This window comes from Contarinia nasturtii, unplaced genomic scaffold (genome assembly GCF_009176525.2).
Source record: "Contarinia nasturtii isolate CC-2019 unplaced genomic scaffold, AAFC_CNas_1.1 Cnas_scaffold_187, whole genome shotgun sequence".
Taxonomy (NCBI): domain Eukaryota; kingdom Metazoa; phylum Arthropoda; class Insecta; order Diptera; family Cecidomyiidae; genus Contarinia; species Contarinia nasturtii.
In genome coordinates this window covers 1,868,240-1,896,112 of record NW_022197544.1, presented here as the reverse complement: position 1 = coordinate 1,896,112, position 27,873 = coordinate 1,868,240, and the positions used below count along the sequence as shown (strand labels likewise).

Here is a 27,873-nt window from a genome sequence, read left to right as displayed (position 1 = left end):
AGTAAAAAAATTGCGAACCAATTTAAATGATATGCGACGTTATATAACCGAATGTCGAATTGCGGCCAATGCAAAACTATTGGAAAATCGGTGCTCGACGCCATTTATTGCAATGCATGAAAATATACAGTATAACTGATTTAATTGGCGCTGAAAATGGGACAATTATTGAATCTTTGAATAAATAAACTGCAATATTCTAGCAACACATTCAAGAATGTGAAATGTGCTCGGGAAAAGGATATGTTTGTGAAATTTGCAGTAATATTGAGGAGCTATTTCCATTTGGTGATGAAAAAATCGGGTCATCTCAGAGAATTTGGCTAAAAAAAACCGAGCAAATTGAAAGAATTTTCTCTTCGCCAAAACCCTAGAAAAATAGAATATTTTCTCCCGCTTCAGAAAGTCCCTGCAAATCGAAAGAATATTTCGATTATTTTTCTCATTTTGTAAAGGGATAATTCCCAAATCTGTTGAGCATCAAAAGTAACTAAAAAATCTCGTTTACAAAACAGTTAAACGCTATTAGAAATTTGTCTGCATATACAACGGATATTGTTATCTCTGTATGCTGCTATGCCCGTGGTCAACCCATTCAAAAACAATAAATTAATAAAAATGTTGATGAACAATTACGACAAATAGTTTATTACGTTTATTGTTTGTTCTAATGAAAAAGATAATTTAATTTCAGATTCAATTAAATTGTGGCGTAACGCCGACCATTCCGACCATGTCTCGTCCAACCGGTGTATGTGTGTTTATTTGAATACATATTTAATTTAGAGTGTGATGTAGTGCCAGGTATCAACTGAATCGCAAGAGAATTGGAGTGAATGAAAGAGAAAAAAAAAGAAATTTATTAATAAAATATTCACGAATTTTATTCCAATGAGCTTAAAAATGCGATCACAGTTTGGAATAAATATTTTTTGTATGAAAAAATGGTATACTTGTGTCTGGGATGGGTTCAGCTACGCCGTCTTCAGCTGCTGAATTAAATGCTTGATCGGCATCGGCTTGAGAAATGACATATGGCGAATCAGCCACTGCGGTGTTTGCGCTTTATATATAAGATACAAAAAAATAACATAGATAAAATATGTGCGTAAATCATTTCCATGGACATTTGGCTTACCAAGAGATTTTATCGCTTTCAACCTCTTTTTTGATCAATGACTGCCAAAATCCGTGTGTTTCGTTCACGATTTCAGTTGCGAATATTGCATTTTTCGCTTCACCATTGAAAGCAAATTCATTTTCCGGCTTTCCATCTGGGATTTTGTAAATCTATTCAAATATAAGCGTTACATATTGAATTAAACTGAACTTTGAATAGATATTGTTTACCTTGAACCATTCAATAGTTGCTCGCAACAGTCCTGGGAATGTTTTTTCAACATCGGCAATATCATTGACTTCGCTTGCCTTTGGATCGTTTACATCAATAGTAATGACCTTCCAATCAGTTTCGCCTTCATCAATTAGAGCCACAACACCAAGGATTTTGACATTCAGGACCTCACCGCGTTTTGCAACACGTGATCCAATCTCGAGCACATCAATTGGATCATTGTCACCTTTGCAGCCGGTCGATGGGTCTGTGTGTTCGGGATTTTCCCATGTTTGTGGAAAGGCACCATAATTCCAGATATAACCATGGTGTGGAAAACAATTGGCAACATATCGAAGTTTTCCTTTCTTAACATCTTGTTTGATGGGGTTTAGTGTTTCGGCAAGAGATATCTAAACGACAAATAATGTTTGATATTAAAATTCTAACATAATAATTAATGTGATGCAACAGTTGTAGTAGCAGCAACAACCACAACAACAAAAAAACAAGTCAATTAAAAAGGCAGTGCGTGTGAATGTCGCTAGTCTAGTCAGGCAAAGGTCAATAATAATGATCGATTACTCTTTTCGACTAAGCTCATATTCTCTGGTTGATCTGTTATTCACAATGCAAATTTAACATTAGCAAATAATACAAACAACCAATGATGTTGCGTTAAATAACCAAAAACCTGTTCGTCTTCATTTTTGGAAAATATTTTTTTCATCGTGGCGCTGTTAATCTATATTTTTATGATACACTGTTGACAAATGCCAAATTATTGTTTCAATTTATTGTTCGTGAAACGATGTTGATAACAATTTGTCATTTTATTATATCGTTCATTTTGTCTTTTCACATAATGATAAAATAATTGAGAAAAGAAATACAAAAACGACTTTTTCAAATGGACTTTTAAACCAAATAATAAATAAAGTCATAAAAAGTAATTCGAAATTCGTGTAAATGTTTAATATTAAAACCATGCATTTTCAAGCATTCTCTCCATATTGCGTTTTTCTGGAACGTTCCAGAAACCTGATTATTATAACAATGCTAACAATATGAATGCATACGATATGAATTAAACAATGTTTTCCATAAAATTACTATATACAAACCTCCATTTTTGCATTGGTCCATCTTGGTACTTCTACCACCATGTTATAGACTTTTTGCGTATCATCAGCATATAATGGTATATCATGCAATGGTGAAATTGCGTTTCCATTTTTATTGGCTGCAAAAAATTAAATTAAATTCATTATATTTTGTACAATTTGAATGCAGCCAAATTTGATTCCAGCAAGCAAACGTATAGCATATATGATTGAGTGACGTATAATCGCTATAAATATAGTATTATAGTATATTATTTGTTGTCAATGTTCAATCCTTATGTTTGTAATGCGGTAAGGTCATTGCGAAATGGGAAATAAATAATGCATGTCGATAGATAAGTGATTGTATATATGCAATCCGTCTTATATAATTTCATATTTCGGAACATTGTTGACAAATCGTATCTGATTGATTTTGATTGCAATTTATGATAAATGATGACGTTTCTCTATCTCTCAAGTGGTTAAATATATACAGAATTTGTGTCACATTTTTGTGTGTTGATATCAAAACAAAACTTACTGTAATAAACGCGATAGTTTGGTGAATTTGGTGCGCCTTTTTCAACGGGAATGTATTGGGCTGCCATTGTTTTAAATCGTATTGATGTTGAATTGATACTGTTTAAGGATATTAACCGAACGCCGGCTTGATACTTTTTGAAGAAATTCACAGTAGATTGCCTATATAACACGTGTGTCATGTATCGGAGCGCCATCGTTGTCTAATCGATCAACTATTCACTAAACGGTGTCACAGTATTTATCAAATACAAAAAAATACAGCTAGTCGAATTTCTGTCATTTGTCTTAAGTATTTTGCTTTGTTATTATTTCAAGGTGTATGTACTTCTGTATGTGTACTAAATTTTCGTTAAATATGCGCATTGTGAATTTTGAATTCAAACGACAGTTAAAACAAAAGTGAAGAGGAAAAAAAACCAAACACGAAATTAAATTCATCCATCACTGATATGTTGAAAATATGAGTTTAAATCTTTTTATTGTTCTTCAGAAAATTGTTTAAATGTTAGCTTATTATTTATCTTATCTCTCTTTCTGTTATCATTTGATATTGTGAATACATATTATTTATTTATTTTTTCTCTTGCTTTTCAATTGAAATGAAAAAAAAAAATATATTGAACTTTATTATTTGATAGAGTTTAGATTTAGAAACCGACACATTGATATAATTAATTCTATAGCCTCTTATTTATACTAAATAGTAGTTCAGTCATTTGTTGTCATGAGTAAAATAGATCATTACTACAAAAATTGAATATTCTTTTCTTTACTGTGTATATTGATCAAAAATTATTTTCCGTATAGAACATTTTTTTGTTTGTTTCTTTCGTTCCTATCATTCCTATATGCAAAACATTGAATACATTGTCTGAAATTATTTGATTTGCGGTATGAGATTTTCGCCCTTCGTTCGTAGTTCGTTTGTTTTTTTTTTGGTTTTTGTTCTTTTTCAGTGGCAGATTTTGTACTGTCTATCTTTCTTTCTCTCTTTCTCCTCGCAAAAAATAGCATTCTCTTCATAAATCTGCTGTCATTATTGGATTGGTAACTCAAATACGGCCAAAACTAATGGAAATTTAAAGTATAAATGCAATTAGCATCACTACTAAATAATTCATCATAAAACTGATATGAACGAACGATTTTGACGATGAATTCCACTGCAAACCAGCAAAATATATATTTGGAATCGGATGATCTGAAATCGATAAATTGATTGATTACATTCAATGTGCCAATCGAAGCGAAAAAAGAACTCAATCAATCATAAGTTATAAATTCAATGGAAAAAATGATAAATACCTTGTAAATAATAAAATGAAAATGAGAAAATTAAAATTATTGCTGATCTCTTGCATATGCTTGCCATGGGTAGACAGCGACAACAGAATCTTTTTTGAAAAAATAAATAAAATAAAGGAAAAATTGTCGACAAAAATTATAATTTTTCACCTTTAAATATAAATATATGTTTTTTTTTTCTTCGTTTGTAATGTAAAAAAACTAAAAAGTATTGAAGTCAAAATATTGTATTTTCAAAAAAGTAAATGCTTACCGAATAAGTTGACCTTTGCTTCAGCCGCTCCGAGTTTATTGGATGCTTTACACACATAGTCGCCATATTGTTTGCTTTCAACAGTGGTAATGCGTAAAATCGAGGTGGTAATGTCGTTGGTGGTGGCCGTATGGGAAATGCTACAAATAAATTTCAAACATTTTTAATTTAAAAAAAAATCACATGGATTATTATCCAAAAATGATTGAAATAATTACATGTAATCGCCTTCGTGCAAAATTTGTTTGTCACCATCGTACCAGGAAACTTGGGGTGCTGGAAAACCTTCGACTTTGCATTCCAATTCAATGTCATAGCCAAGGGCTTGAGCAACTCGTGGTCTTGGTGCGGTTATTTTTGGTGGAAATTCCACTTCCAAGTTGACCGAACGTTGATCAGGTTGTCCAATACCATTGTCAGCAATACAATAATAGACACCACGGTCTTGTTGTGATACATTTTCCATGCGTAAAATGGTGCCATTATAAATGTTACCACCAGCTGGGATAAGTACATTGCCAGCTCTTTTCCATGAAATCGATGGATTTGGATATCCATCGGCTGTACAACGGAGTTCAACATAACCCTTCAATGTTGCCGGTGATGGGGTGACTTCAATGTCTTTGACGATCTTTGGTGCATGTCTAATCAAAAGGTCCACGGTTGCCACATCTTTGTAATTTACCGATACCATTACTTGACATTGATAGACAGCAGCATCGGTAAATTCAATGTTTTTAATATGTAATGTATATCGATCGGAAGTGACTTCCAATTTAAAACGTGGATCATTTACAACCGATAATTGATTGCCAAAGGACAAAATTGTCTGATCAGATGGATTGTCGCGATTCGTTTTTACCCATGAAACGGAATATGCAGATGGATTTTCTACATAGCATGATAGTTCAGCATCATCGCCCGTACTACATTCAAGAGACGGTGTTACCTTCGAAATGATTTTTGGTCTTTCTTCGCAAAAGCCTAATGATTAGAAGTGAAATAGAAGAAATTATGGCAAACAGTGATTGAATACGGTTGGACGTAAGTCATAGCAAAAATGTATGACCTTTAATTATACATTAAAAAAGGTTATCAAAGAAATGTGTCTGCTGCTACACCATAAAAATTATTAATTTTGCGATTTTCGATAGAGCACACAATTTACATCTATTTTTTTACTTTTCCGCACACACATAGTGTGAAAGGGGAAAGTATTGTAATGGGTCAAAATTTACGACATCTCAAAAACATGTTTTCTGGACGTTTCTGAGGTCAGAGAACCCGAATCAGGCCGTTTTGAGCATGGTTGTTGTGGGTCTGTTCCACGTCGTACGTCGTACGTCGTACGTCGTACGTCGTACGTCGTACGTCGTACGTCGTACGTCGTACGTCGTACGTCGTACGTTGTCCGCCGTACGCAAAATTTGTCCATCGATTATCTCACCCCCCAGAAAAGTTATTTAAAATCTGACTTCACGGGATGATTGGGGGTCCCGAGGAATAGAAATCATTAGATTTTGAGCGATTTTGGTTGATGGAAAAAAATTTCATGCCTGGAGTGATACCTATGAAAAAGAGTCCAATTTTCGTCCAAAAGTCATACTTAATGTAGACTTAAACACTCAAAAATATGTAATGGGGGGTTTTTTGGCACGAGAAAACCGAATCCGAGGTGAGTTTTGAGATACAATCAATTTTTGATACAGTTTCCTTGGAAAAATCACAAAAAAATTGAATTTTCGTATGGGAGCCATGCCTGTTTGCTACTTTAATGACGCGAAACTTTGCACAGACTATTTTTTACACAAAATAATAACATTCTGAAAGTTTGAAGAGATTTCAATCAAAATTAGGGGTAACTCCCATACAAAATTTACAATTTTTGGCTCAAAAACGAATATTTTGTATGGGAGGTACCCTTAATTTTGGTTGAAATTTCTCCAAATCCTCTGAATGTTATTTTTTGGTGAAAGAAATAACCTGTACAAAGTTTCATGCCATTAAGGTAGCATACAGACATGGCTCCCATACAAAAATCCAAAATTTTTGTGACTTTAGTTATGAAAAGTGTTTCAAAAATAATTTTTATGGCAAAATTAACGTCAGACATTTTTTTTATAGTGTTTTGTTTGAAAATAGAATACTTTCAAATGCCGCACAAATGGGTTCATCATGAAAGTGTTAAAAATCTTTTCTCGGGTACTTCTGCTATTAAATTAAAGAATATTTCGTTGCCAAAGTTGAAACATATTGTTTGGTTTCGAACTTTACGACGCTTGAAAGGCTTGAAAAATCGAACAAATATTATTTTGAACTTTCTTAATAAAATACGCAACTACCACCGTGCGGAAAAGTTCGTCTTACTCCCGTAAGACTCTTTATTTTTTATTTAAATTGAATAGAATAGAAATAGATCGCATTATTTTATTGGAATTAACTTACATGATACGAAGAAGATGCTCAGCAGGAGTGCATATTTGATACCAAACGTTTGCATCTTTGGTAAATTAAATGTTCCTTTTTCCGTCGTTAACGAAATGATTTGAATACAAAAAAACGGCTACAACTATGAATAATAATGATGCGTACACTGTAATATTCGACCAACACGATTAAGATTAAAAATACGACAGACACAAAAAATGTTTCGATGCTGCTTCGACTGCTGGTGCTGCTGCTTATGTTGTTTTGTTTTCGATAACGAGTATCAAAATCACTCACTATGAATGTTTCTTTGTCTGTTTGCTACACCGAACAGAGAAAATGTCGTGTAAACAAACGTTGTAAATGTGTGTTAGAGTGAGCAACTACAAATGATGAAAGTGAAACAACGATACACAAAAAAATACTATTTAGCCGGAATATGTTCATGCCATCGACGTCGACGAGACAAGAAACATGAATATATTCATAAAAGTATAGATACGCTCATATAGTGTAGTTCAAAGAACAAGAAACAAACCGACTATCAAGCCGATTTTACTAACACTATTGTAGACTTAATGTGCGTTGAAAATTCACCGACACGCCAAGATGATCGTCTCTATGGAAATACCATTCAACAAAATCTCTTTTCATTTCGGCGTCCTCGAGTGTTATTTTCTCTTCATCCCTTTTCATCGTACACATTCTCTATCCATCTTTCTCACACACATGCATGCACATCTCAGTATGTGCCTTCGTATGCGTGCACTTATGCATTTTTGAGTTCGTCAACCAAACAACCATTGTAGCTGTATGCGTGCCATGTATCTATGCGAATGGTTCTGTATGTGTATGTATGTGTGTGTGTGTGACTCTAAGATTTGTGATGCTGAACATTTTCCTCTTTGGTCTAGCGTACGCAGCAGACAACACATTAATATTTGACATCCCCAGAACAAAAAACATATGCGTGTAGTATTATTTGTTGGATTTTTATATGTGATGCATTTAAACCACAAACAAAGAGTACATTGATCTTTCTGTGTTATACAAATTACCTTTGCCGAGACGTGTTCGGAATGATTGAAGACATACATCTACTAAATAAAAAAAAAATCAAATTTAGTCAAAAATACCATCACTCTTTTCTGCTCTTTTCAATCAACTTTTTCTTTCGTCATCATTTTCTACGAGAGCGTCATTATGTTATCATATATTCACAACTATAGCTGGGATTAGAATTCCTTTATTCAACAAGTCTGTTTGTCATTTGTAATAATTCATCAAAGCGTAGCTTTTCTTTCCTTTAATCATCGAAACGATTTGAATGGAATGTAGCTGAACACCGGAGAGGAAATGGAAAGATGAATGAAAATGGTGTTTCGTTGTCAATATCACGAGCAAGTGCGACCATTTCATTTAACGTCTCTAGGGGGTTTTTTTCACAGCGGAAAAATTTATTCAAAATGTAAAGAGAATATAATAACGCTTGTTTACAATTTCTTTTTTAGGGTAATAAACGATATTTTGTTATACATAGAAATTTGTAGACAACAACTTTACAATTCAGAGTACAATGCATAAAAATGTATTTTTCTCTATTCAAATTTCACTCATTTTTTTTAAATAAGCTTATCTACCCCAAAATTCACTCAAAATAAATCTTACGATGAAAAAAAATGAAGGCGCCTCCACAACTTGAGAAAAATATTGGAAAATATGAGTTTTCTAAACCAAATGATTTAAACGATTCTCCGTTTGTCCAAAATGCAATAGATTAGTTTTCTCGATGGTGGTCGAAAATAGATATTTATTGTGGTATTTTCAAAATTATATTAAGCCAAAAAAATTCTGTTTATCTCAATATTCTGATGCCGAAAAATATGATGTCTAATTCGGTTTGAATGCGCTCCATTTAATGAAATTTAAGTTTCGGTGGAAATTTTTCGATGGAGTTTGTCAATTTCTTTGAAAATCTATAAATAAATTTTGCTTCTGCAATACAAGATAAAATAGTCTGATCCGATTTGCAAGAATCATCGATGTAACGTATTTGTTATGACATCGGCTATTTGAATCTCTTTGTTGATTTCGTCGTCTTGGTTATGCGTTGAGAGTATATTTTTATGTGATTTAGTCATCAAACAGCGTCCCAAGTGTGTAGTTAGCGTCTATTGTGCGTTCGGTGCCAGCGATTGATCGAGAGCAGAGAACACACGCTTTTTACCATTTTGCAACGTACCGTAAATGTTCTTACGCGAATATCTGGTGTCAATTTGAAGAAGAAAAAAAACATGCTACTCTATAGAATTTAAAAAAAAACGAGAAAAACAGTGAAACAATTATGACAAAAAACCATTCGTATGGAAGGAAAAGGAAACAGCTGAATTTTTTTTGAAAAAAAAAAAAGAACGAAAGAAGAAGGAAGCGAGAAGTTCAAAACGTTGGTTAATTTTAAATATTTAAAAAAAATGAGATAATAATATGATGATAGGTTGTGAAACTTTGTACTATGCGATATCAATGCGTGTTATAATAAATTTCGACATACAAGATGAAAAAAAATCAACATGAGCAAAATAACAAGAAGATATTTTTGTATTTGACTTCGTATGCAAGTTCAAACTGGTGCGGTCAGCACGGCACGGCGATATAGGTTTTATCTTTTTTTCATTATTTTGATTTATTGTTTTTTTTGAAAAAAAAACATAGTTTTTTGCTTTAAAATTAAATCGAATGTAAATCAAAGTGAGAGTTTAGATCCAGATCACTTGTTGGGCGTTGAATTTGCGCCAAATGAATACACCATTTAATTTGATTGAATTATTAATTAGATGTTTTCAAGGTTAATTCTAATACATGCCGTATTAATTTCTATCTACAATTTTATCCTACGCAGTGCCATTCTGTACATTTGCGGTTTGTTAAAAGCAGCCACACATTTGTTCCTAACCCATTTTTCTGATTGCCAATGTAACTTTGTTATAATTGCGCCGGATTGGCATCAAGAAATATTTCAAACATGTTCTGTTTGCAAATCACCGTAGTATTTACCGTGACAACATTTATTCTGTATGTTTGGGTGTTGATTTTTCTTTTTTGCAAAAGTGCAAGTTTGCAATAGATTTTCTTTTTTGCATCAGTGATTTTCCATTTGAAAGTGAATCTCGTCAAAAATAGGCTAATTTATTCGTTTCAACATTTGCAGATTACTTACATTTCATCAAAATCCAGAAAACAATAGTTAAACATTATCAAAGATGAATTGGTTCCATCATTTAATAATAGGTTTGTTTATGATATAGAATTTGTCGCAAAACGCAAAATAAAATGTCATTATCTTTAAGTCATTGTTAACCTTAAGCAAATCGTTCATTGTCAACAGTGTACCACGCATAAAACTATATCAAATGTATTTCAAGATCAATTTAAATCAAGATTTAAATGCGATGCAAAATCATCTAAGATCTAGATATATCCGTCGCCCATTGTTGCGTAGCGAGACAATACAACACATGGCTTGCGAATAATTAATTGCCAAGCTTTGATGTATCTTAGCAATTTATTACAATAACAAAGAAAAAAAAACTAAAATAACTTTAATTTTATTGAATAGCGTCTATAATCGAGAATCTCTCGGTTGAATGATTTCAATGAATTATTTTCCAAAAAAAAATGTATATTTCTTATGACGTCAAAATATCATCGGATGAGCTATGGTTATATTTTGATCTAAATAAAAAAAAACATGAATCAACTTTTTCTTTTAGTTTCGACGTTACTTTGCCCGATTATGTGTCACTTTAAAGGCATTCAACGAATCAAATGTGAAAGTAGAATTGGACTGCCTGTGAGTAAAATTGCAAAATCATGTTTTCTCAATAACATGAAAAATATCGCATTTTCTTATAAAATTCACCGTTTGAATGAATGTTTTAATAGTTTCGTCCCCATTCTGACCAACGTCACCGCGTTGATGCGATTCGCGAGGAAATGAAAAGTAGAGCATCAATGCATAGATCATCGATCGATGCATATATTGTTACCACATGGGATGAACATTTAAATGAGGATATCAGTGATCATGATAAACGGACCCAATTTATTTCCGGTTTTACTGGCAAAATGTCTCATGTTGTTATTACGCTAAATTCGGTTGCCTTATGGACTGATGACAAATACCTTGCTCAAGCAAACGCCGAATTGAATTGTGATTGGAAGATTTTCTCATTGGATGCAGGACCCGATCTCATATCCTTTATATTGGTACTACAAAATAAAAATAAAATCCAATTATTTGTTGCTTTGCGGATCTAAAACATTCTTCCAATTAATTTCACAGTCGAAACTTGACGATGGTGCGCGAGTCGGAGCTCATTCTCGAACAGTGCCGCATAAAATTTGGCACGAATGGAAAGAGAAATTACAAATAAAATCCATACGCTTACTTCAAATGGACCGAAATTTAATCGATTCAGTATGGTTAAATCGACCGCCACCAAATACAGAACTTATCAAAGTGCAACCAGTCATATATGCAGGTGAAAAATGGCAATCAAAGATAAAGACATTACGACAAAAATTAGCAGAGGATCATTGTGATGCAATTATTGTTACATCTCTAACCGAAATTGCCTATCTACTCAATTTACGTGGAAATGATCTGCCGTATACGCCTGTTTTCAAGGTAATTTATCGACAATTGATTCACAACTTTTCCAACAATAAATCCATCAAATCTTTGTGTGATCCCCAAACAGGCTTATCTTTTGGTCACTCAAAATGAATCGATTTTATATGTGAATAAAGACCGAATTGACTTAGGTATCAACTATCATTTAAATTCCTTACTTTGCAACACCGAATGTGTCAAGTGAGTAGTCAATTTTCATGTTTTCTTGTTGATTTACTATGTTAAAATTTGTCATTTGATTTTTTTTTTATTTCACACAGAATCAAAGATTACGATGCCGTATGGCGTGATCTGAAAAATTTATCATATGGATTGCGTAAAATTCTTGTACCTAGTCACTGTGTATTCGATTTTGGTGTATCAGAGGCTATTTATAGTAGTATTTTAATATCGACCGTTTACGAGAAACCCTCGCCTGTCATATTCATGAGAGCACGAAAAAATCCAACTGAACAAAAAGGCATGCATAGGGCACATATTCTTGATGGTGCGGCAATGTGTGATGCGCTTAGTTTATTGGAGCGTAGAGTAATTGAATTTTTGACATCAAATAAATCTGCTCATACATTATTGTTGGATTTTCGCTAATATTTATTATCGTTGTGTTGACAGTTTTTAAACGATGAAACGGTGTTTGAAACATCAGCTGCTGATGATATTGATCGTGCACGTTATTCCATGAAATCGAATCGGGGTCTTTCGTTTAAAACAAATGTTGCATTCGGTGCGCATGGTGCATTTCCCCATTGGCGCACTTCCAGTGAAACCGACACCATTATAACGGACAAAGAGCCATGCATATTTGATTCAGGCGGTCAATATGCTGAGGGTACAACAATAATATCGAGAACTGGTAATAGATAATAATTTGAAAACTATTTACAATTCAATTTTTTAAAAAAAAACAAATGTCGAACGATTGTTCCAGTTCATTTTGGTGAGCCGACCTTTGAGCAAAAGCAAATGTATACAAACGTGTTAAAAGCCATTATCCGTCTATCAACATTGGTTTTTCCTGAAAATTTGACACCAGGTGGAATAGATGCATTAGCTCGATCCTCAGTTTGGGATTCACACACAGATTATCCACAAATAACTGGTCATGGCGTTGGATCGTTTTTAAGTGTTCAAGAGTGTAAGTATCGAGTGAAAAGAAATTGAAAAAAAAAGAGAAGATGATTAATTTTCTTCCAAACAATATACTCAAGTCATAAATTGTCTAGCGAAATTTGATGAATGAGTGTGTGCTATAAATGTGTTAATTTCTATTCCACAGCGCCCATCAAGATTTCGTATGCGGAGTCGCAAAAATTCACATTCGAAGAAGGATACTTTTTTTCAAATGGTGAGCAATTCTGTTCACACGAAACCACGTGTGAATCATATAAATAATCTATTAAAAATGTGTAAACATCTTTCATATGACGAAATGTCATTTGGCAGATCACGTGTGTGCGTTGACATAATTTTTAATTGACTCAATAAAAGAAATGATATGCATAAAATGGATTAATTTTAGAACCGGGACTATACAAAAAAGGATTGTTTGGCATTCGTTTGAAAAATGTTTTGGAGGTATATGATACAGGTGATCGACATCCGTCCGGTACGAGATTTTTAGGTTTCAGAGATGTGAGCCTAGTTCCGTTTGATCCAAAAATGATTGATCGCGGATTACTAAACATTGAAGAGGTATCTCATTTCATTTCAAATCATTCAAAGTTTACATTTGAAATGTCGCATCAATTCTATTTTTAATGTTGACATTAATTTCGCTATCATTCGCAGAAACGATGGCTGAATGAATATAATGCCCGTGTTCGATCGTTGGTTGGTGAAGAATTAAAATCACAATATAATATGCAAGCCTTTTATTGGATGATAAATAAAACGAAACATGTCATCGAATACTATCCAGAATCGGAATATCGACAGAGAGGCGGTTCGGATTCAATACGATTATATACATGGATGATTTCCATCATAATACTAAATGTTTTATTGTTTGCGTATTTTTTTAATTAATTTCATAAACAAAAATCATTCAAAAGCACTTTTGTGTACAAAATAAAACTACACATTATAAAAAAAACAATTAATTTAATGTCCTGTTTAATGCTGTGAGTTAAGTATTCGATTTGAACATGAATGAATGAAACGGAATAAAATTGATATAATTTTCTTTTTAAATTATAGTTCGTTTAACATACTAAAATAAAATAATTTTCATTTTTAGATAAATACGCACGAATCTAGTTCTGAATATATAATAAAGAAAAAAGTGGCAACAATTCAAATTCAATACATTTTTGAATTAAATACAAATATGGTGAATATGGTCCCTATCGGAGAATCGACTTAATACTCTCAATAGATTGTAATCTAGTACGTATGCTCAGAAAACAGCACAACGTTTGTTTGACGTTTGTGAGCTAGCGTAGATGGAATCGAATAAAATTGTGTGTCCGATTTCGATTTGTATGTAAAATATTTTCGAACATTTTCTACCTGAATTTTGGATTAAACTGCATATTTGACTATTAGACATGGAAGATTTGAATCATGAGGTAAGTTTTTTCTTTCTATTTCCATTCAGTTGTTTGGTGAATATAGTGATTTTTTTTTATACTCAAGTCTGCTTTGTTAATGTTCAGATAGTACAATGTTTATAGTTGAAAGTTTCAATAAAATAAAATAAAAACACTTGTAATTCTAATCTTAGCAAAATCAAATGCATTCAATGGCTGAGTATGAGGCCGAGATGGAGAGGCAAATGATGTCGGTACCTGCACCGGGAACACAAATATTGAATGCACCACCACCCGGTATGCAGAACATCAATCAAGGTATCATGCAGCAAAATAATATGGTGCCACCACCGCCAATCGGGATGCCAATGCATCATAACACCAATGACATCAATCAACAAGGTGACCAACCGAATTGGGGCACCGACGAAACCGATAAAAGTGCACACAATTTACCACCATTAATGTCTGTGAAAGTTGATAAGCCGGACGATGTGAAGAGTAACAATCAAAATGCCGGTGAAGTTGTGTTGCCAAAGGCGTTGGAAGATGTATTTGCATTTAAAGATCAATTGGCAGATGAAATGGGCCGTGGCGATGGTGAAATACCAATTGAAACTGATAAAACTGCACCGAGAGCATTGACTGGCGTGATTAGTACAGACTATGCCGATGCCGATGCTGAGTCAGATGATGATGAAGAGGTGCCTGCAAATCATGTGGCCAAATCAAAAGGTCAACATCGATTAGATAAAAATAAAAAGAAAAAACAACGAAAAAAGCAAAATAAAAAGAATCGCCTAAATAAAGTGCAAAATGGTGAAGAGAAAATCACAAATGGCGAAGATAAATCGTCCGCCGATGGGAAAACAAATGAATCTACAGATGATGTGGCTATTGAATATGTACCGGAAAAAATTACAGTTGCCGATTTGGCGCCGATATATCGACAATTTTATCGTGTATTTGAATTGTTCAAGCTAGACGAAAAACCGGCCGCAGCTAAAACTGAGGAAAGTACCGAAAACAATGAAGATGCACAAAAGAAAGATAAAGATCATTTGTTGGACGACGACGACGAAGATATGGATGATGAAAATAAAGATGGTGGTGAGAAATTGTCGAAGCGTAAATTAAAGAAACTCACACGGTTAAGCGTGGCCGAATTGAAGCAACTGGTTGGTCGACCTGATGTCGTTGAAATGCACGATGTCACTGCACGCGATCCAAAACTGTTGGTACAATTAAAGGCCCATCGTAACACCGTTCAAGTACCGCGGCATTGGTGTTTTAAGCGAAAATACCTACAGGGCAAACGTGGTATTGAAAAACCGCCATTCGATTTGCCAGCATTCATTAAAAAGACTGGTATCATGGAAATGAGAGCATCGCTGCAGGAAAAGGACGAAGCAAAAACACTCAAGGCGAAAATGCGTGAACGAACGAGACCAAAAATGGGAAAAATTGATATCGACTATCAGAAATTACACGATGCATTCTTCAAGTAAGTTATAAGCATAAACAAAAATATTTTTCTATTGGAATATTGTTTTTGTAATGATAAACTCCATCGTGAATAAGAATGACTGAGTGAATGGAGTTTTGTTTTGTTTTTTTTTTTTTTTAATTCAATCCAATCAAGATTATTGTCTATTTAAACATTTCATCAAACTTTATTTTCGATTTGCAGATGGCAAACAAAGCCTCGTATGACCATTCACGGTGATTTATATTATGAGGGTAAGGAATTCGAGACGCGATTAAAAGAAAAGAAGCCCGGAGATCTATCGGAAGAGTTGCGTACAGCACTTGGAATGCCAATTGGCCCAAACTGTCACAAAATTCCACCGCCATGGTTAATTGCCCAACAAAGGTATTAAGCGGTGTTAAATCGATACAAATTTATTTGAAATTTTTTTGTCTCCAATCAAAACAACTGCAATTTTTTGTTCGTTAAATTCAGATACGGCCCTCCGCCAAGTTATCCAAATTTGAAAATACCTGGTTTGAATGCACCAATTCCAGAGGGATGTTCATTTGGTTATCATGCAGGTGGATGGGGCAAACCACCCGTCGACGAAAAAGGAAAACCACTTTATGGCGATGTATTTGGTACAAGTCTATTGGATGCCGATGTAAGTACAGATTATTCATTTTTCAAAAAAACAACAACAAAATGTTTCCTGGTTCTAATTATAAATTTATTTTGATGTTCAGAGCGGTGTTGAGGAGGGTGACATTGATCATAATATTTGGGGTGAATTGGAATCTGAATCAGAAGAATCATCTGAAGAAGAAGAAGATGAAGAGAATGAGGATATTGATGCTCCACTTGATGAGAGCGGTTTAGTCACTCCAGCTGAAGGCATGGTCACACCGTCTGGTTTGACCAGCGTCACAGCTGGAATGGAAACGCCCGACACCATTGAATTGCGTAAAAAGAAGATTGAAAGTGAAATGGAAGAGTAAGTGTTTCATTAAATAAATGTTGTTTGACCTTTTTCTCTCATCATTTTCTTACATTCCGATTTTGTGCTATTTATTTCAGCAACGAAACGCCAGTTCTTTATCAAGTATTGCCTGAAAAGCGTGGCGATCGTATTGGCGCTTCTATGATGGGATCAACTCATGTTTATGATATGTCTACAGCGACCGGTGCAAAGCCACCACAAAATATTGCCACACATCGTGTTGGCGATCGCGAAGGCATGGTTGAGCTGGCTCTCGATCCATCCGAATTGGATTTGGACAATGATGCAATGGCACAACGATATGAACAACAAATGCGAGAACAACAGAGTCATCTACAAAAAGAGGATCTATCAGATATGCTTGCTGAACACGTTCAGAAATCGAAACGGAAGCGTCAACAGGGCAGCGAAACGACAACAAAACAAACGAAAAAATATAAAGAGTTCAAATTTTAAATTGTCAAACGTTTCATATTTGATCCATTATTCATTCTTTATTTGTATATCTTTCTTGCGAGAGAACATTCGTGAAGTTATAAAACTTAAATAAAAACAACACCGAAATCAAATGAGCAATAGAATACACATTTTTGTTCAAGCATTTTTAGTACACAAAAGTAGAGAAAGCCGCCGATAAGATAAAAATTGTCCATATCTTATCTTAGAGGGGCCATAAAAATGCATAGGTGTGATGGTGAATCATATTATACACAATTGGCATGTGAATTTAAAACCATCTTGCCATTTAGCAAATTCAGTCACTTTAGTATTGTTTGAGAAATATCAACAGCCACAAAATGTCAGGTAAATTTAAAATGTGAAATAAATTTGTGTAGCGAAATTTATATTTCTCAAAGTCTGATTATCGAAATTAAAACGTGTAAGCAAACGTCATGTGTTGCAGATTTTATTTTCAAAATATACCTTGGCCATCATCCTAAATTGACAATTGATTACAAAAAAGTGAATACAAAAATTCATTTGAATTTGATTGATAGCAGTTTCATATGATAATCGACTTTTGAAAAATGAGTTCAAACGAAATTATTTTCTTCGTTAATTTTGCAATTCAAATTTGTTTATTCAGGTTATGGATGGCAAATGATGAATTCGAACAGCATATTCCCAAAAGAGCATGCAATTCGAGCTGGCCGTGATGCTGATGGCAGCACCATTTATGTGGGACGTGCCTTTCATGAAACTGATTTGCTCCCAGCAAAAGTTATCCCCGATAAACATGCAGCATTTGTTTCATTCGATGGCGAAGAACATCCAAAAACCGAATATGAAGTGTTGCGCTCTGGAGTTTTTGTGTGGGAGTTTGCAACAAATGGTGAAATTCCAACTGGTGCAATTGTAATCGGCAAGACAATTGATGGAGAGAACTTGTATATGGGACGTTGTTTACACGAAGGAACTCAAACGCCGGGCAAAGTTCAAGCCAGCCACGGTTGTTTGTATATTCCGTTCAATGGCGAGGAACTTTCTTTTCAAGAATATGAAGTTTTAGTATTAAAATAAATAAAATACATTTTGATTGAAGAAGTTTAGAAAAATATTTATTTTTGTTTTCTTCTTTTATTCGGAAATTGATTTCTATCTAATTGGCTTTAACATTAACCAAACCAATGTGCTCCCATACAATCTCTGGTCCATTCGGTTTGACACACCCAACACCACTCAAAGGCGCATCCAGCTCTGGTGCATACCTAAGGGGAGAATCACAAAAGGAAAGAATAAAATTTAAAATAATCGATAAGTAATCGGAGAATAATCGAAAAATAATCGGAAACATATAATGAAAAAATTGCAAAGCAATAGCCACAACAACAATATGTCTGGTGCATACCATGTGCATACAGCCGCCATCACGTTCTGTTGGTGTTCGACATTTTGGACATGGTTTTGATATGACCTTTATCGTAACTCTTGATGCATCGTCCCATCTTGCTTCAGTTGCACGCTGACCATCAAAGTTAAAACAAAATTCAAATAAATACGTTGATTAAAAGTTAAATTTCTTTGTTATATTACCAATGGATCGACCGAGTATTGTGATTGATTGGATGTGGCATTTGTTCCATCGTCCGGAATGCAATCACCAATGTGATAACCTTGTAAACAGTCTCGACAGAAGACATACTGAAAAAAAATAATATATATTTTGAATAAATCAAATTGGAATTGATTAAAATGGAAACACTTACACCACAACCATTCGAACAAGTAATCTTTTTGCAATCAGCATCAACTATGAATCCCATACCACAATCAGGGCGTGGACATAGCACACCGCCGGCCTTAAGTACATATTCTTCAGTTGCGAATCGTTGATATCGATCGTACTGTTCCTTTGAAAGTAATTTAAAATGATGAATTTCGTGAATGAATGAATTTTCACAGCCGGCTGGACACGGTAACGTGTATCCAATGTCATCATGTGAAACAAATTGACGGTCCATCAGTCGTGATAGACAATATTGTCGAAAACAATCTAAACATGTGACATGACCCGAATCGCATGGAAAAACTAAGATGGGATCACATACATCGGTACATGATAAACACGGTATATTTTTAATATTACGTTTAATCAATGATAATGGTGCGCTAAAATCTTTTTCACCCATCGACGGGTGTTTTGCGCATTTAAAATAAAATTCAGCAAACGGCAATTCGCCATTATCTCGTGTACATGAAATTTCGTTCGTTTCGCACAGTCCTGGTATTCGATTTGGTTTTAGAACATCATCCCAACCTTCTGGATCTTTGTATACGGTAAACGCACCACCTTGACACAATGAACAACGAACTCTCAACTTTCCCGCACACAAATCATTACAATGTGTACAATAGATGAAGAATCTTGCCTTCATTTTCTCTCCATCTGTTTGTTAGATTTAAACTTTAGTGGACGTCTTTTTGTTTTTCAAACAAAAAATTACCCTTACCTCTATCAACATTAATATTCTCATGTGTCGTAGAATCAGAGAATTGCAAATCAGTCAGTGTTTGTGATAACGGTTTAGATGCTTCATGTTCTTCATTGGGATCCTCTTCAATGGATGAATTCGCCAGTGGAACATTTAATGAGCGCTTTGAAATTGGTTGTGTGCGTGCTTTGACAGCGTGCAAAATACTCTGTTGACCCAAGTCACATTCCTATTTTAAATTTACAAAAAAAAAGACTCCCAAAGAGTTAGTACGAAGAAGTGATGAAAATATTGCGACATAAATACCTCCAATTTCGTTGTATCGCTAAGTTCTTTGCCAGCAAATATGATTTTTACTTCGTCTGGCTGTAAGCCGAGTTGTGGAGCAACAAATTCTTTCACCTCTCGAATGGCCCAATGTGGATCAAGATCAACAGACAATGTATCTCGATTGAATTTAACATAAATACTAAGCGTATTTTTCAATGTTTTCTTACTAAATGACAATAATTCCAGCATATTATGTAGTAAATTTTTTAATAAATTTATTATGAAACTCATGATTTTGTCTCGGTATATTATAAAATATATAATTTTGCATTCATTCTATTTATCTGCTGTCGAACGCAATAGAATAAACATAAACTACGATTAGTATTTACTATGTGTGAGCGCTTCACCAGCTGACTTGACAGTTCGACTGCGCTAGAGCATTGCATGACATTTGTTTGTTGTTGTTGTACTCTGTGTTATTCGAAGTAGTTGTCAAATCTGTCTTATGTAAATAATATGAGTACAATTGATGAGCTAAGATTTTTCTTTTCTTTAAATTCAAAAATATGTCGAAAATAAACGTTGAAAAAATTTCGTTTGTAATTTAGATTTTTCAATCTGAGAAATAAAATGAATTTGGCAATGAACCTTGGTTGGAAGGTATACTTCATGCCTCACCCATTTGATATCAACCAACACTTCATTATTTTTTTCCGTAACTTGGTATATTTCAGGACGTCAAAAATGATCTCAATTCACATTCGAACATCAAGTCAATACCTTCTTCGGTCTATTCATGCAACGTATGTACGGCGGCGTCTATGTGGTTGGTCGCTACATGGTCTCTTGTGTATGTATCTACGACAGCTGCGCTGTACAAAACTGGAACATTGAGCTTTTATCATGTAACTTGTCAACGTTTTTTTTTTTGCAATAGAAAACGAAAATGAGGAAAAAAATAAACACGACTCTAGTACACAAACACCAGCATAAAACGTGTGAGGCAGGGAAATGTATAAGAAAAGCAAAAGAAACAGGAAAAATATCTCGCGCCAGAATATCAGTCTACATTTGATGGGCAACATATTTAGATACACTGAATATTGTTTTCATTTCTCTCTCCTTTTTTTCACGTTGAATGCGAAACAAATCGCAATTTGAATCAAAACAATTTTATTTAATAAAAGTGTGAACGAACGTGTGAGCTTTTTAATTGAAACAAAAAAAGAAACCACGGAATAAGTGGAAAAACATTATTATTTTTTTTGGAAAAATCCAAAATAATTCATTCCATTTGAAATGAATCAGTACAATCAGTGAACTTCCAGTTTCATCTATGAACCGGTTAGTGTCCCATATTTGGTTTGGATTCGCGTAAATGGAATCGATAAAATAGATCAAACGTTGTTTACATATATTCCAAATAGCCACCCTTAATGTTTCGTCAATTTGATTCGAGAATATTAATTTTTTTTGTTGTTCTCAGTGGAAAAACATCATTTAAATGTTAAACGAACGAACAAAAGCGAAAAATAAAAAGAAACGCAACTGAAAACGTGGAAAGAACATTTGCAGTTTTACGGTTTCGGTTTCATGAACTATTGACGTGCATTCAGTATGGTTAACGTTTCTTAATTTTCTCTCAATAGTTTTATACATTTTATGTTTACATATGTATGTTCATTCTGATCTGTTGTTGCAACAACTAGCCAATTTGAAGTGTTAGTTGAACTAATATCCAAATGTGTATTGCGGTATGAGTGTGTGTGAGGGTGTGTTTGTGGCTTGTTTTGTGTTTTATTTTGTCGTCATTTCGAATTGATTTTACTGTATGCTCTTTGACAAACCCTAAACTAATTTATATATATTTTTTTTTAATTGAAAATAAACCCTCCACCCCAACATTGTGGCTCATTTAAAAAAATGTACAAAAGAAAACTCGAATTGAGAGCTCGCAGAATGTTCTAAAGATATAAATGCATTCCATATGCACATGCATATTTGCAAACGAGAGATAGATAAACCATATTTTGAAATAACGATTAGACAATATAGTCGAAAAGTAAAGTAAAAAAGAAAGAAGAAAGAATCATGTTGTGTGAAAACCACTTGTGTAGAAGTGATAGACGACGAAGCAGCACAAGATGCGCTAGATCAGTATGGTACGTATGTAGCGAACCATATATGAATTTGAATATGTATGCGTAGATTTTGAACGTCGACAGCGCAAAAAACGATCAATAAATAAAGGATAAAGCTACGTCTTCAAACTTTTCGGAGAACAAATCAACACACATGCATGGCATGTGAGTGTATGTGAGTGTTTGAAAATCGTTTGGATATCGGTATCCGTTTCACGCCTGTATGTGTGTATTGTGTGTCTTTCTTTCCATATCAGCCATACATACTTTTGGAGAAGCACGCTTTGCGTGTCTTTCGTTGTGCGTTGGTATGCATGTAATATAACGTTATATTAAGCTCAGTTCGCCAAGTTGTCAAAATATGTAGCCGCGCGCTAACCATTAAACATTCGCTTGTTATCCGAGTAACAGCACCCACTAAAATATAAGAATTTCGCTGAGAATAAAAGTGGGAATAGCGGAAAGCATGCTTCCGATTCGATGCGTTTGCCAATTTACTGATAAGAGGTAGTCGATGCGTACTACGCACTGCGCTGGTGTGTATGCCGATGTATACGGTTTGATGAGATCTCAAACTTTGTCGAAAATACTTTTCAACTATCTCTTATCAGTAAGTCATAAAGGCCATAAATTCAAAAGCGCGGTTTCGACGATTTCCACCTTCATTCTCATTCACTCATGTAGATTGACGAAACGCGTATACATAAATTGTCGATATATTGCACACATGTACACGCTGAGTTGGTGGATTGTTCAAGGCGAGGCAAGGCAAACCGTAAACAAGATGGTCTGATTGAGGAAAATATATTTTATCATTCAATGAGTATTATATACTATATTTTCAAAAAAAAAAAGAGAGAAATGAATCGATATTAATTCATTCAGGTTTCATGTAAAAATAAATATTTCTTGCATTTAGTAATATGGCCAATAAGGGACTATATCGTGTCTAATTGCCATTTTCCGATAATTACTGAAAGCAAAAAAAAAACAACACTGTGAGGGTGTTAAACACAATGTTCGGAACTATATATACGAAAGGCCTGAAAAATATAGCTGATTTTCCCGAAAATCAATGCGAAAAGCTGTATTTAAAATCGGAATACATGTATATTTTACAACGTATTCGCTCATGGCAAATAAAATGTATACAAAAATCCACCAAGAGCCAATTTACAGTTTTGCGCGAGAAAAAAAAACGTCAGAAGCGGCTAAATAGCTGTGTACTCTACATACACTTGATGCAGTGGATAGGATGTGTGAGTGAGAGTGAGTTAGAGTTAGAGAGCGATAGAATAAAAGAAACATTATGTATTCATTTTCCTCTTATATGATGTGTATGCTATCACAGCTTCTTGAAAAATAATTACAAAAGCTTGACGTCAACGATGATATTATATGTTTGAAACGATAGAAGGAAACTGAGCATGAAGATTTAAAAAAAACACTGCACTAATTTCGCCTTGTCCTTTGTCTTTTTTGCTGTCGTACTGAGTCTATCAAGTTGAAGATTGCAATAAACTGATGATGAAATGAATATATGAAACGTTGAAAATACTGAATAAAATCGAGAGCAATAGATGTATATTTAATTACGATTATTTGGTTATTGTTGCAGATGCTAAGCGGGCATGGATCCACAACATGTGGTCACCACAATAATTGTGAACCAAATTCATAGAAATAATACGTTAAAGGACCAGTATCGTCAGGTGTTATCCATTAAAAGTTCAAAAGACACGAAATATAATCGAAACTAATCGAAAAGTCATAGAAAATAATGGAATATTGTAATAACGGTTACAATGGCATGGTGTATCATCATTCGCCACAGCATAACCATGAGTTTCGCTACAAAAATGGAATGATGAAAGTAGGCTACAATAATTATAATAATGCATATGGACATAGTCAGCATATCAATTGGAATGGGATGCATCATCCTTCACAGCCACCCCATCATCATCATCATTCGCATCATCATCCGCATGCCCATCATCAGTACGGGAATCGAAATATTTCATCGTCGTGCCATTATGAATCATACAAAGCAAATATGGTACCATTTCAATCATCATATTCGGCGAATTTCGAATCATCGCCATATGAGTCGACAGCCACGGCTGTATCCACAATGCAAACGTATCGATCACGATACGGTGGAGCCTACCAAATGTGCGATACCCAACAATGCTTTCCAAATGGTGAAAATGGTCGTAGTGACTATATGCCACTAAACGGTGGCGTGTCCCGTTGTAACAATATTCCAGCTCCCGATCCAAGAAGTCATCAGACATTCATACATGAGTCGGCCACACATCATCCACAACACATGCGAATGCCACCGCATTCAAATAATCGTACATTCGATTCACATCCGAAGGCACGACAATTTGAAACGGGACCACATCAACACCATCAACAACCGTGGTATGGAAATTCACACAATAGCAGCGAAACAATCAATGAATCGAATCATCACTATTACCAATATCATGCGATGAACAATTCCAATTATAATGAGTACCCCCATGGAAATCAATACTCAGCAGGTGCACCCAATGGTAACGCTATTTTATATTTTTTTCTATTTCAAACTTTTTTCTTCTGTTTTCCTTTCCATTGCTCATTTTTGCATATAAAATGCACACATACAACGAGAGAATTTGTGTCGCTTCAAATTCAACAAGTGGAAGTCGCGCGTTGACTTTATGTATATATACTACTAATACATATATCATTGCGCGCACAGTTCTGCTTTATTCCATATCGATTTATCATTTTTAGAACAAATGGAGCGTGTACAAGCCACAGGGCGTAGCATTGAGCTTGCAATTTCTCGACACATCTCTCGCTTCATAATGTTATCGATTTGTATGACATTTTATATGGACTCATGACAACCAACAATCTACCTCCCGTGTCCCCATATCATAAGCGACAATATTGCCATTATTACATTACATAAAAAATTATTTGTCGAAAATTGTATGGTATACTTTAAATAGGTCAAATGGTTACAGCAAAAGAGGACAAACCATCGAAACTGCATCGCGATCGTAGTTTATCGAAGCTGGTAGCAATGAATCGACGCCTCGAAACACAGGTGAGTTGACGGCCATGCGGTTAATCGATTTCAATTTGTCATTCAAATTGAATTTTCCCCGTGTGATTTTCGAACAAGTAATAAATGTATATTAGCATTTTGAAATATGCTGAAATGTCATGTTCCTACACAAAGTAAATGTTTCAATCATCGATTTTATTCGTTATATGCACTAAAGTTTAAAATATTGGTGCGATAGAGTTGATAATGAATGGCATCGATCATGCGTACAGAATTTTTCTTTTTATCTTTTCAGCGGAACATTTAAAATATTCAAAGTCTTAATTCCGCACACGGACAATTTTCTACATTAACGCGCACCCCAAAAAGTGGGCGGAATACGTAGGCGAAATTGATTTTTTTTTCTAAATATTTTTTCTTATTTGTCCATGACGCAGTTTCTATTCTTCTATTCTAATAATTATTGCGAAAAAAACAGCAACAGCAACAGAAATCCCAAAGCGAACGGTCGCGTTGTAAGCAACGGTAGATTGTAAGCTTTGTTATTCCATACTGATGTTAATGCGCACGAGCACATCCGTATATTTTGTGTTAAAAACTCAATATGAATTGACTCGCTGCATGATTTTTGCCATGAATAAATCGAATTATATTTATATTATATATATATATGTGTGTGTATCGGCTACATAGATACAAGGCCTTTCAACCACTTGTTGACGTACATTCAATGTTTGTGGCGCACATGTTTATGTGCCGTTGCTATGCATACATGTTCTGAATCAATGAAACAGAAGAATGAATGAATAAAAAAATACAATCAACGCATTGTATCAAATTTGCGATTGATTGATGAATGTTTGTTTATATCCAAAGCACATGTAATATTAGTCGAAAAACAATAACAAAACGTATTCATGATTGAAATGTATTTGTCATTTTAATTAGATGAGCGAAAGTGAACGGATTGAACAACATCATCATGAGTCATTTGAGAATTTCGATTATTACACCGACTACTCGACACCCGATTCGATTACAACATCGTCATCTCAGTACACAAATAATGATTGCATAATTAATAATGGTGACACGGATAACAATAACAATAATAATAATAACAATATAAATGACACACCAAACAATAGCCAGAAATGTAGTTCCAAAGAAACGAGAAATCAACAAGAAGCAAATAACACCGAATGGCAAACAACACCTACACAAACATTACCAACAGCAACACCTTCAAATGACACAATAAAAAATGTGCTGCAAACAGAGGGTTCGATTTGTGATCCAAGCACACCGGATGATGGAAATTTGATAAAAAAGAACGATCTTCCATCGGTAAATATAACCATCAAATCACCGGCCAAACTAAATACAAATAAAAAAGTTGTCAAATGTAAAAAGGTAAATGACAATTGTACAATTACATTTCAAACACAAATAAATCGATTTGTTGTTATTTATTCGTTTCAGGCAAATAACATTACAAAAGAAAACTCATGGGGAAAGCGACGAAAAAGGAAAGAAAAGAAATCAAATACTGATTTCAATGAAATAACAGAGCTCAAGGTAAATTTACACTTAAATTGACAACAAATTCACCAAAACACACACAAGAAAATCCAATAAAATAATATGTATGCGATTTAATCGTATTTAGACGGATACAATTCCATTGCCGGCATTTCAACAAGCCTTCGGTTCAACGGAGATTGGACGTTTTTCGGAGATTTTCTTTAATGTTACCGGTAGTCCGATTGAAATTGGACTATTTGAATCGGAAGCGGATACATTGAGTCCACAACCATGGGAAATGGGCGATTCATTGGAGGGACCACATTTTAGTATGCAAGCAAATAGTACACCATTAAGCTATGCAGAAAGTCTTGGCTCGACCGATTCGCCAACAGCGTCAAATAACAGTTATTTTAGTGATTTACGCGCATCCGAATTTTGAAAAGTGTCAAAAATCAACAATTCGAGTTAAAAACGAATGAATTAGCAAATTCTATAGATTTTACATGAACAAAAAAAAAATGCTCTAAGCAAATTAAAACCAAAAAAAATAGATATTATATATTTAATCTTTTTTACGATGAGACAAAAAAAACACACACACACATACACAAAACTACTTCTTCCCAAAAAATTTAGTTGAATATTTCGATAGATTTTGATTTAATTTATTAAAATTATGATTGAAAAACCTTAAATTAATTAATCTTCCAATGGAACTATAGCACATGAAGTGTCAGCCTATCGATCAATTTTATTTCGAATCATCCAAAGTCGATTGACATTATACTCGAGCTCTAGGCGAGAGTCGATTATTTCTATGCCATTGATATTTTTAACAAATTAAATTTCTATTAAAATTATGGTTTAGGATATTTGTTATTTTAAAAGAAAAAAAAACTTTATTATACTCGCATTTCCGTAACTATATCAAAATGAAAATTTAACACAAATTTTTAACATTTATAAAATCAAAAGTACAAATCTCATTTGTCTGCTCTTTCCACTATTTTTCATGAATGTGAAACTATTGAATTTCAACTCAACAATCTACTTTCATATTCACCATATTGTGGAACGTGTTTTTCCTTTAAATGCAAAACAATTTGCGTATTTTCAAAAGAAGAGTTATCAATATATATTATAAAAAAGAAAGGAATGTTATATGATGTTCATTATGAACAAACAAAAAAAATGTCCGTTTTAAAATATCCCTTATTTTTCGATATATCAAAAGAAGAAACAAGCAAAAGACATTGAAGAGATAAAAAAATGA

General features: G+C 34.1%; 7 protein-coding genes across 12 annotated transcripts; 4 read left to right on the top strand and 3 right to left on the bottom strand.

The window, feature by feature from the left end:
* Positions 1 to 619: 619 nt before the first annotated feature.
* LOC116352376 (inorganic pyrophosphatase) lies at positions 620 to 3,192 on the bottom strand. The gene is made up of 6 exons (XM_031784920.1): positions 2,981 to 3,192; positions 2,458 to 2,576; positions 1,351 to 1,746; positions 1,139 to 1,290; positions 954 to 1,063; positions 620 to 811 (listed from the first exon to the last, which is right to left on the bottom strand). The coding sequence occupies exons 1-6, from the start codon at positions 3,174 to 3,176 to the stop codon at positions 783 to 785; spliced, it is 1,002 nt and encodes a 333-aa protein (XP_031640780.1). The 5' UTR covers positions 3,177 to 3,192; the 3' UTR covers positions 620 to 782.
* Positions 3,193 to 3,814: 622 nt separating this feature from the next.
* On the bottom strand, positions 3,815 to 7,488 carry LOC116352375 (lachesin-like). 4 transcript variants are annotated; one of them, XR_004202282.1, is made up of 6 exons: positions 6,986 to 7,485; positions 4,759 to 5,524; positions 4,541 to 4,680; positions 4,288 to 4,376; positions 4,126 to 4,183; positions 3,815 to 4,050 (listed from the first exon to the last, which is right to left on the bottom strand). XR_004202282.1 is itself a non-coding variant. In XM_031784918.1 (5 exons), exons 1-5 carry the CDS (start codon positions 7,038 to 7,040, stop codon positions 4,035 to 4,037), a joined length of 1,035 nt encoding a protein of 344 aa, XP_031640778.1. In that variant the 5' UTR covers positions 7,041 to 7,487; the 3' UTR covers positions 3,815 to 4,034. The 4 variants fall into 4 exon arrangements, 3 of the variants coding, with proteins under 3 accessions (XP_031640778.1, XP_031640777.1, XP_031640779.1); XM_031784918.1 differs by lacking the exon at positions 4,288 to 4,376 and having other exon boundaries at positions 6,986 to 7,487; XM_031784919.1 differs by lacking the exon at positions 3,815 to 4,050 and having other exon boundaries at positions 4,080 to 4,183.
* A 1,601-nt stretch (positions 7,489 to 9,089) lies between these two features.
* LOC116352306 (xaa-Pro aminopeptidase 1) lies at positions 9,090 to 13,850 on the top strand. Of its 3 annotated transcripts, none has more exons than XM_031784803.1 (12): positions 9,090 to 9,410; positions 10,176 to 10,255; positions 10,738 to 10,817; positions 10,910 to 11,233; positions 11,310 to 11,654; positions 11,728 to 11,840; positions 11,921 to 12,188; positions 12,273 to 12,513; positions 12,589 to 12,795; positions 12,937 to 13,005; positions 13,180 to 13,352; positions 13,449 to 13,850. In XM_031784803.1, the coding sequence occupies exons 2-12, from the start codon at positions 10,228 to 10,230 to the stop codon at positions 13,683 to 13,685; spliced, it is 2,085 nt and encodes a 694-aa protein (XP_031640663.1). In that variant the 5' UTR covers positions 9,090 to 9,410; positions 10,176 to 10,227; the 3' UTR covers positions 13,686 to 13,850. The 3 variants fall into 3 exon arrangements, with proteins under 3 accessions (XP_031640663.1, XP_031640664.1, XP_031640665.1); XM_031784804.1 differs by lacking the exon at positions 9,090 to 9,410 and adding an exon at positions 9,546 to 9,623; XM_031784805.1 differs by lacking the exon at positions 9,090 to 9,410 and adding an exon at positions 9,811 to 10,039.
* Positions 13,851 to 14,086: 236 nt separating this feature from the next.
* On the top strand, positions 14,087 to 17,228 carry LOC116351712 (splicing factor 3B subunit 2). Its single transcript, XM_031783852.1, has 6 exons — positions 14,087 to 14,227; positions 14,383 to 15,692; positions 15,879 to 16,061; positions 16,152 to 16,323; positions 16,406 to 16,653; positions 16,737 to 17,228. The coding sequence occupies exons 1-6, from the start codon at positions 14,207 to 14,209 to the stop codon at positions 17,113 to 17,115; spliced, it is 2,313 nt and encodes a 770-aa protein (XP_031639712.1). The 5' UTR covers positions 14,087 to 14,206; the 3' UTR covers positions 17,116 to 17,228.
* A 108-nt stretch (positions 17,229 to 17,336) lies between these two features.
* LOC116351731 lies at positions 17,337 to 18,217 on the top strand. The gene is made up of 2 exons (XM_031783874.1): positions 17,337 to 17,463; positions 17,747 to 18,217. The coding sequence occupies exons 1-2, from the start codon at positions 17,457 to 17,459 to the stop codon at positions 18,178 to 18,180; spliced, it is 441 nt and encodes a 146-aa protein (XP_031639734.1). The 5' UTR covers positions 17,337 to 17,456; the 3' UTR covers positions 18,181 to 18,217.
* Positions 18,218 to 18,240: 23 nt separating this feature from the next.
* On the bottom strand, positions 18,241 to 20,447 carry LOC116351720 (E3 ubiquitin-protein ligase parkin). The gene is made up of 6 exons (XM_031783863.1): positions 19,899 to 20,447; positions 19,611 to 19,821; positions 18,867 to 19,546; positions 18,694 to 18,801; positions 18,509 to 18,622; positions 18,241 to 18,368 (listed from the first exon to the last, which is right to left on the bottom strand). The coding sequence occupies exons 1-6, from the start codon at positions 20,151 to 20,153 to the stop codon at positions 18,276 to 18,278; spliced, it is 1,461 nt and encodes a 486-aa protein (XP_031639723.1). The 5' UTR covers positions 20,154 to 20,447; the 3' UTR covers positions 18,241 to 18,275.
* A 1,370-nt stretch (positions 20,448 to 21,817) lies between these two features.
* LOC116336722 (probable serine/threonine-protein kinase clkA) lies at positions 21,818 to 27,116 on the top strand. The gene is made up of 6 exons (XM_031760787.1): positions 21,818 to 22,027; positions 23,625 to 24,570; positions 25,015 to 25,112; positions 26,022 to 26,486; positions 26,556 to 26,651; positions 26,743 to 27,116. Exons 2-6 carry the CDS (start codon positions 23,787 to 23,789, stop codon positions 27,037 to 27,039), a joined length of 1,740 nt encoding a protein of 579 aa, XP_031616647.1. The 5' UTR covers positions 21,818 to 22,027; positions 23,625 to 23,786; the 3' UTR covers positions 27,040 to 27,116.
* The last annotated feature ends 757 nt before the right edge of the window (positions 27,117 to 27,873 follow it).